This window comes from Salmo salar, chromosome 07 (assembly GCF_965601325.2).
Source record: "Salmo salar chromosome 07, fSalSal1, whole genome shotgun sequence".
In the NCBI taxonomy this organism is placed as follows: Eukaryota; Metazoa; Chordata; class Actinopteri; order Salmoniformes; family Salmonidae; genus Salmo; species Salmo salar.
Window position 1 is genome coordinate 53,641,358 of NC_138297.1, and position 14,242 is coordinate 53,655,599.

Genomic DNA, 14,242 nt, shown 5'->3' on the forward strand with positions numbered 1-14,242 from the left:
ACATTCTTAAAATAAAGTGGTGGAATTGTGGAAAACTGAGTATAAATGTAGTTGGCTAAAGTGTATGTAAAATTCCGACTTCAACTGTATATGGGTACCGAGGTAACAAGAGTTCAGACTTTGCCTCACAGGGAGTCTACCTGTCCAGGCTCACCCAGTGGTTAAATTAAATGACACATGCTCATTTGTGGTAATGGCAGCTACAGTGCCCCTTTTTTTCCCCCCCCGAACAGCCTCAATTTGTCGGGGCATGAACTCTACAAGGTGGCGAAAGCATTCCACAGGGATACTGGCCCATGTTGACTCCAATGCTTCCCACTCATGTGTTGACGAGTTGTGCATTCTTTTATAGATCCTTGGGCACCAATGTTGTACTGGACTGTCAATTGGCTAACTGTAGCCCGCCTGTTGCTCTGCACAATTTGTGTCACAGCCTCCTTTGTCCTCTTTCATCAATGACCACTGGCCTTCCGTTGGCTGGAAGTCCTTTAGGTGGTGGACCATTCTAGATACACACGGGCAACTGTTGAGCATGAAAAACCCAACAGCGTTGCAGTTCTTGACACACCCAAATCGGTGCGCCTGGCACCTACTACCATAACCTGTTCAAAGGCCCCATAAATACTTTGTCTTGCCGATTCACCCTCTAAATGGCACACAATCCATGTCTCAATTGTCTCAAATAAAAATCCTTCTTTAACCTGTCTCCTCCATCTACACTGATTGAAGTGGATTTAACAGTTAACCAATAAGGGATCATTCACCTGGATTCCCCTGGTCAGTCTATGTCATGGAAAGAGCAGGTGTTCCTAATGTTTTGTACACTCAGTGTATACTTGTAGTAAGTGGTGATATAATAATAACACTTTATGAGAGGGACATGTAGGTGTTATTGCTCCACCAACCAGTAAGAGGACTGTCTCTGAATGCCAAACACAAGGAGAGCAACACAAAGGTGCATGCACGCGGACACAACAGACACACACAGTGTCCTGAGGGTAACTCTATCCCCATCCTGCTCTCCCTCTGCCTCAATGAAATCAGTAATCATGTTAAGAGAGGGATTGGCTCCAAGCAGCCCAGTCTGGTGCATTAGGACTGTTCCATCAGTCAAGACAATGCATGGCCAATAATGTTTTGTGAATACTAATTCTAGACTGACAGCTTGAGACACAGACAGAATCCAGACAGAACTATGATGTCACCTCATGGACAGTTTGGCACAAGGGCTTTTATTACACAGGTTAATGTCTCCAACAGACACACTTCTGGGGACAGAGACAAGCCAGACAGAGCTGTGATAAAGTTACCTTGATGATAGTTGGGGACACAAGCTTTTGAAAACAACCACCAGAATGGACGTACTTAACTCCATGTAGACACTCCTCATTAATAACACGAGCAATGGTAATGTTTTATTGCAATAATTATTATTTCACACACACATACAGTTTGTTTCACAAACAAACAGCTTTGGTCACATTTATAGTCAGCTATAGTGCAGTACAATGCAGTTACATCACTGGGACAGACAGACAGCTGGTTTACAGTGCAGACAAAAGATTTTACTCTTTACTGCCTGGCGATGTAAGTAACACTACAGCTGTGGACATCCTCAGTCCTGGGAACAGTATTGAGCACAGTGATACCCCACCAGCATAGGAGAAGCGTTTCCGCACACTAAGTATCAGAGAATTTAGTCTGTGCAGAATGGATTCTGCTAGACTGGGAGGGGGGTGCAGGGAAGGACAGGGAGGCAGCTCTCATTCAGGATGGAGGGGGAGGAAGGGGAGAGAATGGAGAGAAATAGAGAGATAGAGAGATCACTTGGTCATACTCTTCACCAGCTCCAGCTCTTCAATGGGCTTCCATTTCTGGTTGATAGTGACCAGCTGCACAACACCAACGATAACACTACTGGTCATATGTTACTACAAATACTCACCAGCGTTGGGGTCAATTCCATTTAGATTTAGTCAATTGACAAAGTAAAGTAAAGTTCAAGTTCCAGTTTTCCTCATTGCTTGATTAGAATTACAGTTTCAGTCAACTTCCTGAATTGACAAAATTGAAATGGAATTGACACCAACCCTGCTAGCTTCATACTACATCCACAGTCAATCAATCCCACAGGGCATCAAATCATCACTACTGCATCTGCCTCCTTTATCAATAGGTCCCCATGCAAAGAATCAACTGTGAATACAGATGTTTAGATAACAGATTAAATGACTTTTAGATGACAGTAGAAATAGGAGAGTCCCGCCCCCCGATGGATGCCCAGCCCTTTATGGTAAGTTATAGTCCTACTTGGCAACGTTTCTCTGTTGTGTGAGTGACTCAGCAGAATAGAGGAGGAACCACTGCGTTGGCACACAACCTATACCCATAACGTTAACCACAGAGTGGTCTCAATACCCATACCAATATCAATATCAATTTAGAGTGGTCCTCTATCAGAAATAACGAGGCATATGAAGAGTGTTTATAATGTAAAGCATACACAGCACACTAATTAAGCCCCCAAAAAAAGCAAGAAATGTCAATACCAACATAGACAGGTAAGAAATAGACAGACATAAAAAGTGTTTATAATGCTATCAATCCCCTTCTGTGGTTTAGATGGGTCCAGTCTCTCCCAGGGTTCAGGGTTTGTGCTTTTATTTAAACTGAAAGAAAGTTAGAGAAATGATTCAAACAGAATATATATCTGCCTGCTATGCCAGGGTTTGTCTTTATCAACATATAAAGTTAAAGGGGCAGGCCTGTCAGAGACTGATAAACACATTTGGAAATCAGCATGGGGCTACAGTTAAAGCTAGATCATACCAGGTTAGTACTTCAAGTTTCTAATCGTACCCATTACTAGAAACACAATGAAATAGCCACACAAGGAAATATAATGTGCATGCAATAAGAAGAAATGTGGATTCCCTAGACCCAGATTAAATCTTACCCTGGACTAAAAATTATAAATTGAGAATCTCCACAAAAATGCTTTTGTACAGTACTAGGTTTATTTGGGTCTAGGAAATCAGCCCTAAAAATGTACAGCAAATACATGATAAAATACATCAAATCTCACATGACATCATTCTTTGTAAATAGGAAGTAGAGGGAGGCACAGGTGACTCCTATAGCAGCCAATGCCATGAAGCCGATCAGAGGATCAGCCGGGAGAAAGAAACATGTAGCTGTCAGGATAAGGACCTTATACCCTTATACATGGATAGCATGGTTGGTCTTAACTCCATCTGAGAATTAGGGTCTACATATTTTAATTCAGGAAGCAAGGGAAATGGAATTTAATTTAAACTCTTGAAGGGAATAACCTTGCTAGGATAGGAAGAATGAATAACCTTCATCAGAAACCATAGAAACACTGATCCAAAACAAGAAATAGAGAGAAACTCACCTCTTTCCTCTTCCTCAGCATCTGAATAAATCCATATTAGATTTTTATTTTCAAATTCCCTTCAGGTATTTAAAAGAAAACACATAGGATTGTTTTAAATGATTGAGTCGAATATTAATTTGGTAAAAAGTATTATTCTGTCTAGCAAATCTTTAACCTGTGTAGGTCCATCCTATAAGGCAACAGGACTATACAGTAGATGCTGTCCGTCTCACCTGCTGCTGCCAGAGTCCCAAGGTCCTTGTGAGCAGAGCATCCTGATCATCTATTGAAGTAGGCTACTATCCGACCAGAGGTGATACGACTTGTAAAGCACGTAGACATATTCGCTATCGAAATCCTTCACAGTGTTTCAATTGAGCCGGCGGTTGATCAACTTTCCTCTGTGAGTGTGAGCGCATCGCCCTCCTGTGGTTTCAAATGTTCAAGGTGAAAATGCCAAGTGCACTTCTGTTGCACGTTTTCTGAGCGTCTCGAAAGCAGAGAACTCTTTCAAGTAAATATAATTGTTAGAACCATTTTGATAGAAAATAAAATGTGTTTAAATTGATGGAATGTAAAGAGACTATTATTTAGGGAAAATAAATATGTTTAGAAAACTTTTCTATTTTGTTTCTTGTGACACCTGGTGGTTACCTGTATTGGCCCAGCAAATGAATATGGTGCAGTCAGTCATTGACAGACACCAAGCAAACACATCGTTTTCAACTACACTGAACAAAAATATAAACGTAACATGTAAAGTGTTGGTCCCATGTTTCATGAGCTGAAATAAAAAATCCCAGAAATGTTCTATATGCACAAAAAGGTTATTTATCTCAAACTTTGTGCACAAATTTGTTTACATTCCTGTTTGTGAACATTTCTTCTTTGCTAAGATAATCCATCCACCTGACAGGTGTGGCATATCAAGAAACTGATTAAACTAGCATGATCATTACACAGGTGCACATTGTGCTTGGGACAATAAAAGGCCCCTTTTTATCCACAATCACCCGACCTCAAACCAATTAAGTTGGACCGCAGAGTGAAGGAAAAGCAGCCAAGTGCTCAGCATATGTGGGAACTCCTTCAAGACTGTTGGAAAAGCATTCCAGGTGAAGCTGGTTGAGAGAATGCCAAGAGTGTGCAAATTTCTCATCAAGGGAAAGGGTTGCTACTTTGAAGAATCTAAAATCTAAAATATATTTTGATTTGTTTAACACTTTTTTGATTACTACATGATTCCACATGTGTTATTTCATAGTGTTGATGTCTTCATTATTATTCTACAATGTAGAAAATAGAAAAATAAAGAAAACCCTTGAATGAGTAGGTGTGTCCAAACTTTTGCCTGGCTACATACATACATACATACATACATACATACATACATACATACATACATACATACATACATACATACATACATACATACATACATACATACATACATACATACATAACATAACATATACAGATAAATAAATACAGAACAAAAGAACCAGAAGGCATTTGAACCCACTCTGGCACAAAGAGAAGGTTCATATGGGAGACAAGCCTATACACAATCTATATACTGTACACACGTGTCATTTACCACATATAGAAGCTAAATATTTGTACAATTTAATCCTAGGTATCCCTTTTTATTTTATTCCAGGCTTTATCTAAACATTCCGCAAACGGAAATACACAATGGACAAAAAAACAATACAATTGAAAAGAGCAGTAACTACACATTTGGTCAAAAAATTGAGTTAAAACTGAAATCAGGCTTTGTAGTATTGGTTTATCTTGTGTCAAATTTGCTGTAACTACAAAATCCAAGTAAAAACCAAGGCAAATAGCAGTAAATGAAGTTACTAAGTGCACTCTGGCTTTGTTCCACCATGTTTTCACTGAAGTTACTGTGATTTGCCTTGATATTCTATCGGGCCCTGAGTTCAGGCTATCCCAATCATGGCGCCGTTACACACACACACACTATGAGAAAGCCAAGAAAGTTGGATAAACACATTTAGATTTTAGATAGTGCACTTTGCTTTTGCATTACCAATATAAACTCAGCAAAAAAAGAAACATCCCTTTTTCAGGCCCCTGTCTTTCAAAGATAATTCGTAAAAATCCAAAAAATTTCACAGATCTTCATTGTAAAGGGTTTTAACACTGTTTCCCATGCTTGTTCAATGAACCATAAACAATTAATGAACATGCACCTGTGGAACGGTCGTTAAGACACTAACTGCTTACAGACGGTAGGCAATTAAGGGCACAGTTATGAAAACTTAGGACACTAAAGAGGCCTTTCTACTCACTCTGAAAAACACCAAAAGAAAGATGCCCTGGGTCCCTGCTCATCTGCGTGAACGTGCCTTAGGCATGCTGCAAGGAGGCACGAGGACTGCAGATGTGACCAGGGCAATAAATTGCAATGTGCGTACTGTGAGACGCTTAAGACAGCACTACAGGGAGACTGTACGGACAGTTGATCGTCCTCGCAGTGGCAGACCACGTATAACAACACCTGCCCAGGATCGTACATCCGAACATCACACCTGCAGGACAGGTACAGGATGGCAACAACAACTGCCCGAGTTACACCAGGAACAAACAATCCCTCCATCATTGCTCAGACTGTCCGCAATAGGCTGAGAGAGGCTGGACTGAGGGCTTGTAGGCCTGTTGTAAGGCAGGTCCTCACCAGACATCACCGGCAACAATGTCGCCTGTGGGCACAAACCCACCGTCGCTGGACCAGACAGGACTGGCAAAAAGTGCTCTTCACTGACGAGTCACGGTTTTGTCTCACCAGGGATGATGGTCGGATTCGCGTTTATCGTCGAAGGAATGAGCGTTACACCGAGGCCTGTACTCTGGAGCGTGATCGATTTGGAGGTGCAGGGTCCGTCATGGTCTGGAGCGGTGTGTCACAGCATCATCGGACTGAGCTTGTTGTCATTGCAGGCAATCTCAACACTGTGTGTTACAGGAAAGACATCGTCCTCCCTCATGTGGTACCCTTCCTGCAGGCTCATCCTGACATGACCCTCCAGCATGACAATGCCACCAGCCATACTGCTCGTTCTGTGCGTGATTTCCTGCAAGACAGGAATGTCAGTGTTCTGCCATGGCCAGCGAAGAGCCTGGATCTCAATCCCATTGAGCACGTCTGGGACCTGTTGGATCGGAGGGTGAGTGCTAGGGCCAGGGCCATTCCCCCCAGAAATGTCCGGGAACTTGCAGGTGCCTTGGTGGAAGAGTGGGGTAACATCTCGCAGCAAGAACTGGCAAATCTTCTGCAGTCCATGAAGAGGAGATGCACTGCAGTACTTAATGCAGCTGGTGGCCACACCAGATACTGACTGTTACTTTTGATTTTGACCCCCCCTTTTTTCAGGGACACATTGTTCAATTTCTGTTAGTCACATGTCTGTGGAACTTGTTCAGTTTATGTCTCAGTTGTTGAATCTTGTTATGTTCATACAAATATTTACACACGTTAAATTTGCTGAAAATGAACGCAGTTGAATAGTGAAAGGACGATTCTTTTTTTAGTTGTTGAAGTTTAGTTGTTGAAGGTCATACAAATTTGAATTTAAAATGTATATATTTTTTTGTCACTGGCCTACACACAATACCCCATCATTTTAAAGTGGAATTTTGTTGTATGAAATTTTTACAAATTAATAAAACACAAAAAGCTGACATTTGCTAAACAATTCACATAATAAGTTGCATGGACTCACTCTGTGTGCAATAATAGTGTTTAACATGATTTTCTGTACCCTACACATACAATTATCTGTAAGGTCCCAAGCACTGAATTTCAAAAACAGATACAACCACAAAGACCAGGGAGGTTTTCCAATGCCTCGCAAATAAGGACACCTATTGGTAGATGGGTAAAAATGAAAAAGCAGATATTGAATATCCGTTTGGGCATGGTGAAGTTATTCATTTACATTTTTAATTCAGGCAGTAACACAACAAAATGTTGCTTAAGTCAAGGGGTATGAATACTTTCTGAAGGAACTATCAGTGCATTATTACTTCTATAGTACAATATATTTAGCTGGAAAGACCACCTTTTCTTAAAGCAATTTTTTTGATGGTGGCATTGTCATCTTACAGCCATTGCTTTAGATTGGATCACACAGGCACACACTCCTCATTAATCATTAATAACACGAGCAATGCTCATTTTCAATTGAAATAACTTATTTCACCCTCACACATACATTATGTTTCACAAACAAATAGCTTTGGTCACACTTATAGTCAGCTATAGTGCAGTACAGATGTACTGCAGGATCAGAGAATCTGGTCAGTGTAGAAATGATTCCGCTCGACTGATGGAAGGGGAGGCAGGCAACTTGGTGGGCTCCCAATCAGGATGGAGGGGGAGGGGAAAGGGAAAGGGAGTGGGTGGAGAGAGAGAGAGAGAGAGAGAGAGAGAGAGAGAGAGCAGATCACTTGGTCATGCTCTTCACCTGTTCCAGTTCTTCAATCGGCCTCCACTTCTGGTTGATAGTGACCAGCTTCAGAATAGGAACAGCACAGTCACTTACACAACAGCAACACTTACAACAACAAGCACCACTTCTGATCACATTTTACTACAAATACTCACCAGGGTTGGGGTCAATTCCATTTACATTTGGTCAATTCACAATGCAAAGTGACATTTTTCCTCATTGCTTGATTAGAATGTCAGTTTCCTGAATTGAAATGGAATTGATACCAACCCTGTTAGTTTCTAGTGTTGGGGAGCACTGAACTACATGTAGTTTGTCTATTTAGATTTTTTTATTAAGTAGATAATAACTGTTTTACCATGTAGTGGTGTAGCTGACTACTGTAACTACACACTACTTCTTTACCATGTAGCGGTGTAGCTAACTACTGGAACTACACACTACTTTTTTACCATGTAGCAGTGTAGCTAACTACTGGAACTACACACTACTTTTTTACCATGTAGTGGTGTAGCTAACTACTGGAACTACACACTACTTTTTTACCATGTAGCAGTGTAGCTAACTACTGGAACTACACTACTTTTTTACCATGTAGTGGTGTAGCTAACTACTGGAACTACACAATACTTTTTTACCATGTAGTGGTGTAGCTAACTACTGGAACTACACAATACTTTTTTACCATGTAGTGGTGTAGCTAACTACTGGAACTACACACTACTTTTTTACCATGTAGTGGTGTAGCTAACTACTGGAACTACACAATACTTTTTTACCATGTAGTGGTGTAGCTAACTACTGGAACTACACACTACTTTTTTTGCAGAAAGAAAATTAAATATGGGTGAGGTAGGCAATCATTTCCTTTCCTTTTCAGAATAAGACTTACTTAATTCTCACTTGTAACATCATTTTTGTGTTTAATAGGCTAAATTACCTACCTATAATTTTCAGATTTACATATAGTGAACTACTTTTTCAACGCAACTTTAGTTAAGTAAACTATATTTTTCACAGGGGTCGCTTTAGAGTAGCTTAACTTCTTTCAGTGTGAAGTAATTGGTAGCTTGGTAAACTTTATTTTCAGAGTAGCTTCCCCAACACTGCTAGCTTCTCGCTACATCCACAGTCAATAAATCACCCATCATGTAACACTACTGGCGCCTGCCTCCTTCACCAATAGGTGCCCATGCAGAGAATCACCCATGAATACAGACGTTTAGATTACAGTTTAAATGACGTTTAGATGACAGTTAAAATGGGATAGATACATCCTGCCCACGATGAGTGAGTTATAGTTATACTTGGCAATGCTGCTCTGTTTGTGTGACTAAGCAGAATAGAGAAGGAACCACTGACACAAATGGCTACTGATGCCAATGCCAACGTAGAGATGACAGAAATAGACATAGAAATAGTGCTTATAATGTTATAAATCACCTTCTGTGGTTTAGATGGGTCCACTCCCTCCCAGGGTTCAGGGTTTCTACTTGTATTTAAACTGAAAGAAAGTTGAAGACAAATTATTAAAACAGAATATATCCCTGCCTGCTATGCCAGGGTTTGTCTTTTATCAAATGAGAAAGTAAAAAACCGGCAGACCTGTCAGAGACTGATAAGCAAATTCACTTTAGATAAGTCAGGTTAGTACTTCTAGTTCACATTACTAGAAACAAAACAAATAGCAAGACAAACAAATATAATCCATATTAAATAGTATACATCAAATCTCACATGACATCATTCTTTGTAAATAGGAAGTAGAGGGAGGCAAAGATGGCTCCAGCAGTAGACAATGCCATGCAGCCCATCAGAGGAATCACCTGGGAGAGAGAAACATGTAGGTGTCAGGATGAGGGCCTTATACTTCTTATAGTAGATAACACGGTTGTTCTTAACTCCTTTTGAGAATTAAGGTCCTCATACAGTATTTAAATTCAGGAAGCAAGGGAAATGAAATTCCCATAAATAAATAAACCTGATAGTAAAGAAAAGCTTAAATTCTCTATTTGGAATTTCCTTTAAACTCCTGAGGGGAATAACCTAGCTAGGATAGGAGGAAAGAATAACCTTTATCAGAAACCATTGACAACACTGATCCAAAACAAGAAATAGAGAGAAACTCACCTGTTTCCTCCTCCTCATAATCCGAATCAATCCAAACTTCATTTTGTTTTTCATATTCCATTCGGTATCAATTCTTATTCTGTAGAGTAAATCCTTAATCTGTGTAGGTCTATCCTATAAGGCAACAGGTCAATGGATGCTGTCTGTCTCACCTGTTACTGCCAAAGTTCCAAGGTGCTTGTGAGCACCGTCTGTCTGAAGTAGACTCCTAGCCAACCAGAGGTGATATGAGTTGTAAAGCACGATATGAGTTGTAAAGCACATAGACAGATGCACATGATCAAGTCTGAGCACATCTCCCCCCTGTGGTTTTAAATATTCAAGGTGAAAATGACATGCATTTATTTGTACACGTTTTCTTAGCATTCAGACAGCAGAGAAATCTTTGAAGTAAATTTTGTTATAGCCACTTTGATAGAAAATAAAATGTGCTAAAATTGTGTATGAATGTAAATAAAATAAATGTAAAAAACCTTATATTTGTTTATTGTGATACCTGGTAAGTTACCTGTGTTGCACCAGCAAAGTGATACTAATACTAATAGATACTAATAGACTGTGATAGATGCCAAGCAGAGACACAGGTTTCAACTGTGTTTATCTACCGTTTTGTTTGGAATGTGAATATATGTATCATTTCATTTATCATTTTTAATGGATCACTTTTGTGCTATTTTTTTGTTTGCATTTGCCATCATTATCACATTGGAATCAAAGGTGACTGGTGGAACCATAATTGGGGAGGACGGGGTCATAGTAATGGCTGGAACAGAATGAATTGAATGGTATCAAACACATGGTTCACATGTGTTTGATAACACTCCATTCCAGACATTATTATGAGCCTTCCATCTCTCACCAGCCTCCTGTGCATTATGGCCAAACAGAAACTGTTTGGCCATAATGACCATCGTTACATTTGGAGTAAAAAAGGGGAGGCTTGCAAGCCGAAGAACACCATCCCAACCGTGAAGCATGGGGGTGGCAGCATCATGTTGTGGGGGTGCTTTGCTGCAGGAGGGACTGGTGCACTTCACAAAATAGATGGCATCATGAGGATGGAAAATGATGTGGATATATTGAAGCAACATCTCAAGACATCAGCCAGGAAGTCAAAGCTTGGTCGCAAATGGGTCTTCCAAATGGACAATGACACCAAGCATACTTCCAAAGTTGTGGCAAAATGGCTTAAGGACAACAAAGTCAAGCTATTGGAGTGGCCATCACAAAGTCCTGACCTCAATCCCATAGAAAATTTGTGGGCAGAACTGAAAAAGCGTGTGCAAGCAAGGAGGCCTACAAACCTGATTCAGTTACACCAGCTCTGTCAGGAGGAATGGGCCAAAATTCACCCAACTTATTGTGGGAAATTTGTGGAAGGCTACCCAAAACGTTTGACCCAAGTTTTAACAATTTAAAGGCAATGCTACCAAATACTAATTGAGTGTATGTAAACTTCTGACCAACTGGGAATGTGATGAAAGAAATAAAAGCTGAAATAAATCATTATCTCTACTTTTATTCTGACATTTCACATTCTTAAAATAAAGTGGTGATTCTAACTGACCTAAGACAGGGAATTTTTATTAGGATTAAATTGAGAAAAACTGAGTTTAAATGTATTTGGCTAAGGTGTATGTAAACTTCCGACTTCAACTGTATATACTGTATTTTATACCATCTACTGCACCTTGCCTATGCCGCTCGGCCATCGCTCATCCATATACTTATATGTACATATTCGCATTAGATTTGTGTGTATTAGATTTAGATTTGTGTGTATTAGGTAGTTGTTTGGGAATTCTTAGATTACTTGTTAGATTTGTGTGTATTAGGTAGTTGTTGGGAATTGTTAGATTACTTGTTAGATATTACTGCACTGTTGGAACTAGAAGCACAAGCATTTTGCTACACTCGCATTAACATCTGCTAACCATGTGTACCACCAATACATTTTTATTTTATTTTATTTTATTTTATCTTCAGGTCGGAGAAGTCAGTGCTTTAGTTTTGCGTTGAAGACAATTCAGAAACTCAGAACCTCTGAAAAAAGGGAAGGGGGAACATTAAAGTCCATAAATAACACTTATTGGAGAACACGATACTCTAAGTGAAAGTAGTTTGGGATTAAGTTATTTGCGTGGAGCTTCCTATTGGTTGATTCTGAAATTTCCCAAGTGGGAAACTTGGGCCTCATCTTTCTACAACAAGTTTCCAAGTTGAAAATGTCTGAGTTTTTGAGTTCCATGTTGTCTTAAACATGGCATTAGATGATGCCCAAGCTTCCAAATTGTAATTCCGAGTTGGATGACCGTTCAAAACAATGTTTCCCAGTCGGAGCTTGTTTTGTCCAAGTTCCGAGTTCCCTTGAATGCACCATTTCATTTGGTCAATGGGGAACATAACCTTATTGAGTTTTCATGGGCTCCCGAGTGGCGCAGCAGTCTAAGGCACTGCATCTCAGTGCTAGAGACATCACTACAGACCCTGGTTTGATTCCAGACAGTATCACAACTGGCCATGATTGGGAGTCCCATAGGGCAGAGCACAATTGGCCCAGCGTCGCCCGTGTTAGGTTTTGGCCGTGGTAGGCCATAATTTGAAATAAGAATTTGTTCTTAACTGACTACGTAAATAAAGGTTAAATATATATATATATTTTTAAATACAGTTGGATGAAGCATGAATGGCGTTGGAAGTTTTCGATAACCCTCTCCAGCGGGGCCTCCTGCTGTAACTTCAAAGGCAGGCCTTTCTAGCACATAGCAGGATCGGTAAGTTTGTCAGTTTACATAGATAAACGTTAAGATTTAGCTCTTGCATTTCTGGCTCCTTAATATGGGTTGTTCATTGTCGAGTTAGGTAGGCCTACAGGTGTAGGATATTAATTTGACCTGTATTGTCGTAGCAAAATAATCCTGCAGCAACAGGATTTGAACGTTTGGTCCATAATGTTGCTTGATTGGTGGTTAAGTTATTAGCTGGTCAAAATGAGGCTACATAAAAAGTGGGAAACTGTTAATATAACCTCAGTAATTTATGTAAATCACGAAGCTCATATGCATTGCACAGGAAAATTCTCAGCATCAAAAGAGTGATCAAATTAAGATCCTACATCTGTATAGCCTACAGTACATGCACATTTCAAGTGTCTCTCACTGTACGAACTCTGAAGTATACAATTATCTCAGAATATTATCTGTCCAGCTTTGTGGCATAGGCTATCCCTGGCGTAATGCACGGCCAGCAGACCAGTCAATTAAATGTTAGTCTGTGTACGCCTTAATAATGTGATGTGGCATAAGCATGCCTATGCACTGCTGTGTGATGTGCTGGAGTTGTTTTAAGCAGTACATTTAGCTGTATGTTGTGATGTTGCTCTGTTTTGGACTGTTTGATCAGCAATCACAGTAGAAGTTGTGTAGGCTTTTTTGTGTGTGTTGGGTTGTGTATAATGTGTGTCCGTTCAGGTAGTTACTTTAATTTGTGTTATCATGTTTGGTAATTTGTACTTCTGTTGTCTATTTCAGTGCTTCTTAAACCTCTCCTCAGGGACCCCTAGACGGTTAAAAATGTTTTGTCGTTCTTGTCACGTCCTGACCAGTAAAGAGGTTATTTGTTATTGTAGTTTGGTCAGGACGTGGCAGGGGGTGTTTGTTTTATGTGTTTCGGGGTTTTTTGGTTAATGTTCTATGTTAGTATATTTCTATGTTCGTTCTAGTTTTTCTATTTCTATGTTTAGTTTATTGGGTTGACCTTCAATTGGAGGCAGCTGTTCCTCGTTGCCTCTAATTGAATGTCCTATTTAGTAGGGGTGTTTTTCTATGGGTTTTTGTGAGTAGTTGTTCCAAGTGTAGCTGTGTGCCTCACAGGACTGTTTTCGCGTCGTTGTTTTTGTTTAAGTGTTTATTTTGGTTTTCTTCACAATAAAGAAGATGAGTATACACATTCCCGCTGCGTTTTGGTCTAATCCATACGACGAACGTGACAGTTCTGAACTAGCTTGCTTGATTCAACTAGTCAAGGACTTGATGATTAGTTGACATGCTGAATCAGGTTTGCTGGCTCTGGAATAGATAAAATACATGGAATGGCTGGGGGTTCCCGAGGAGAGATTTGAGAACCACTGGTCTATTTGATGCACAATACTATAGTATATTTTCTGAGGTCCCTATAGTGCTCTGATAGGGCTTACTTTTACCAGTAATCACCACCAGAGAGAGACAAATACCTTGGTATA

At 40.0% G+C, this 14,242-nt stretch overlaps 1 protein-coding gene and 1 long non-coding RNA gene across 2 annotated transcripts; both read right to left on the reverse strand.

Moving 5' to 3' along the window:
* Positions 1-1,194: 1,194 nt before the first annotated feature.
* Positions 1,195-3,791, reverse strand: LOC106609490 (uncharacterized). Its single transcript, XR_006770662.2, has 3 exons — positions 3,631-3,791; positions 3,416-3,474; positions 1,195-2,669 (listed from the first exon to the last, which is right to left on the reverse strand). It is a non-coding gene; the product is annotated as an uncharacterized LOC106609490 (long non-coding RNA).
* A 3,159-nt stretch (positions 3,792-6,950) lies between these two features.
* nmes1 (Normal mucosa of esophagus-specific gene 1 protein) lies at positions 6,951-10,151 on the reverse strand. Its single transcript, NM_001146483.1, is given in 4 exon segments — positions 6,951-7,935; positions 9,316-9,376; positions 9,610-9,698; positions 10,003-10,151. Coding segments are annotated over 4 exon segments (273 nt in total). The 5' UTR covers positions 10,057-10,151; the 3' UTR covers positions 6,951-7,866.
* Positions 10,152-14,242: the final 4,091 nt, after the last annotated feature.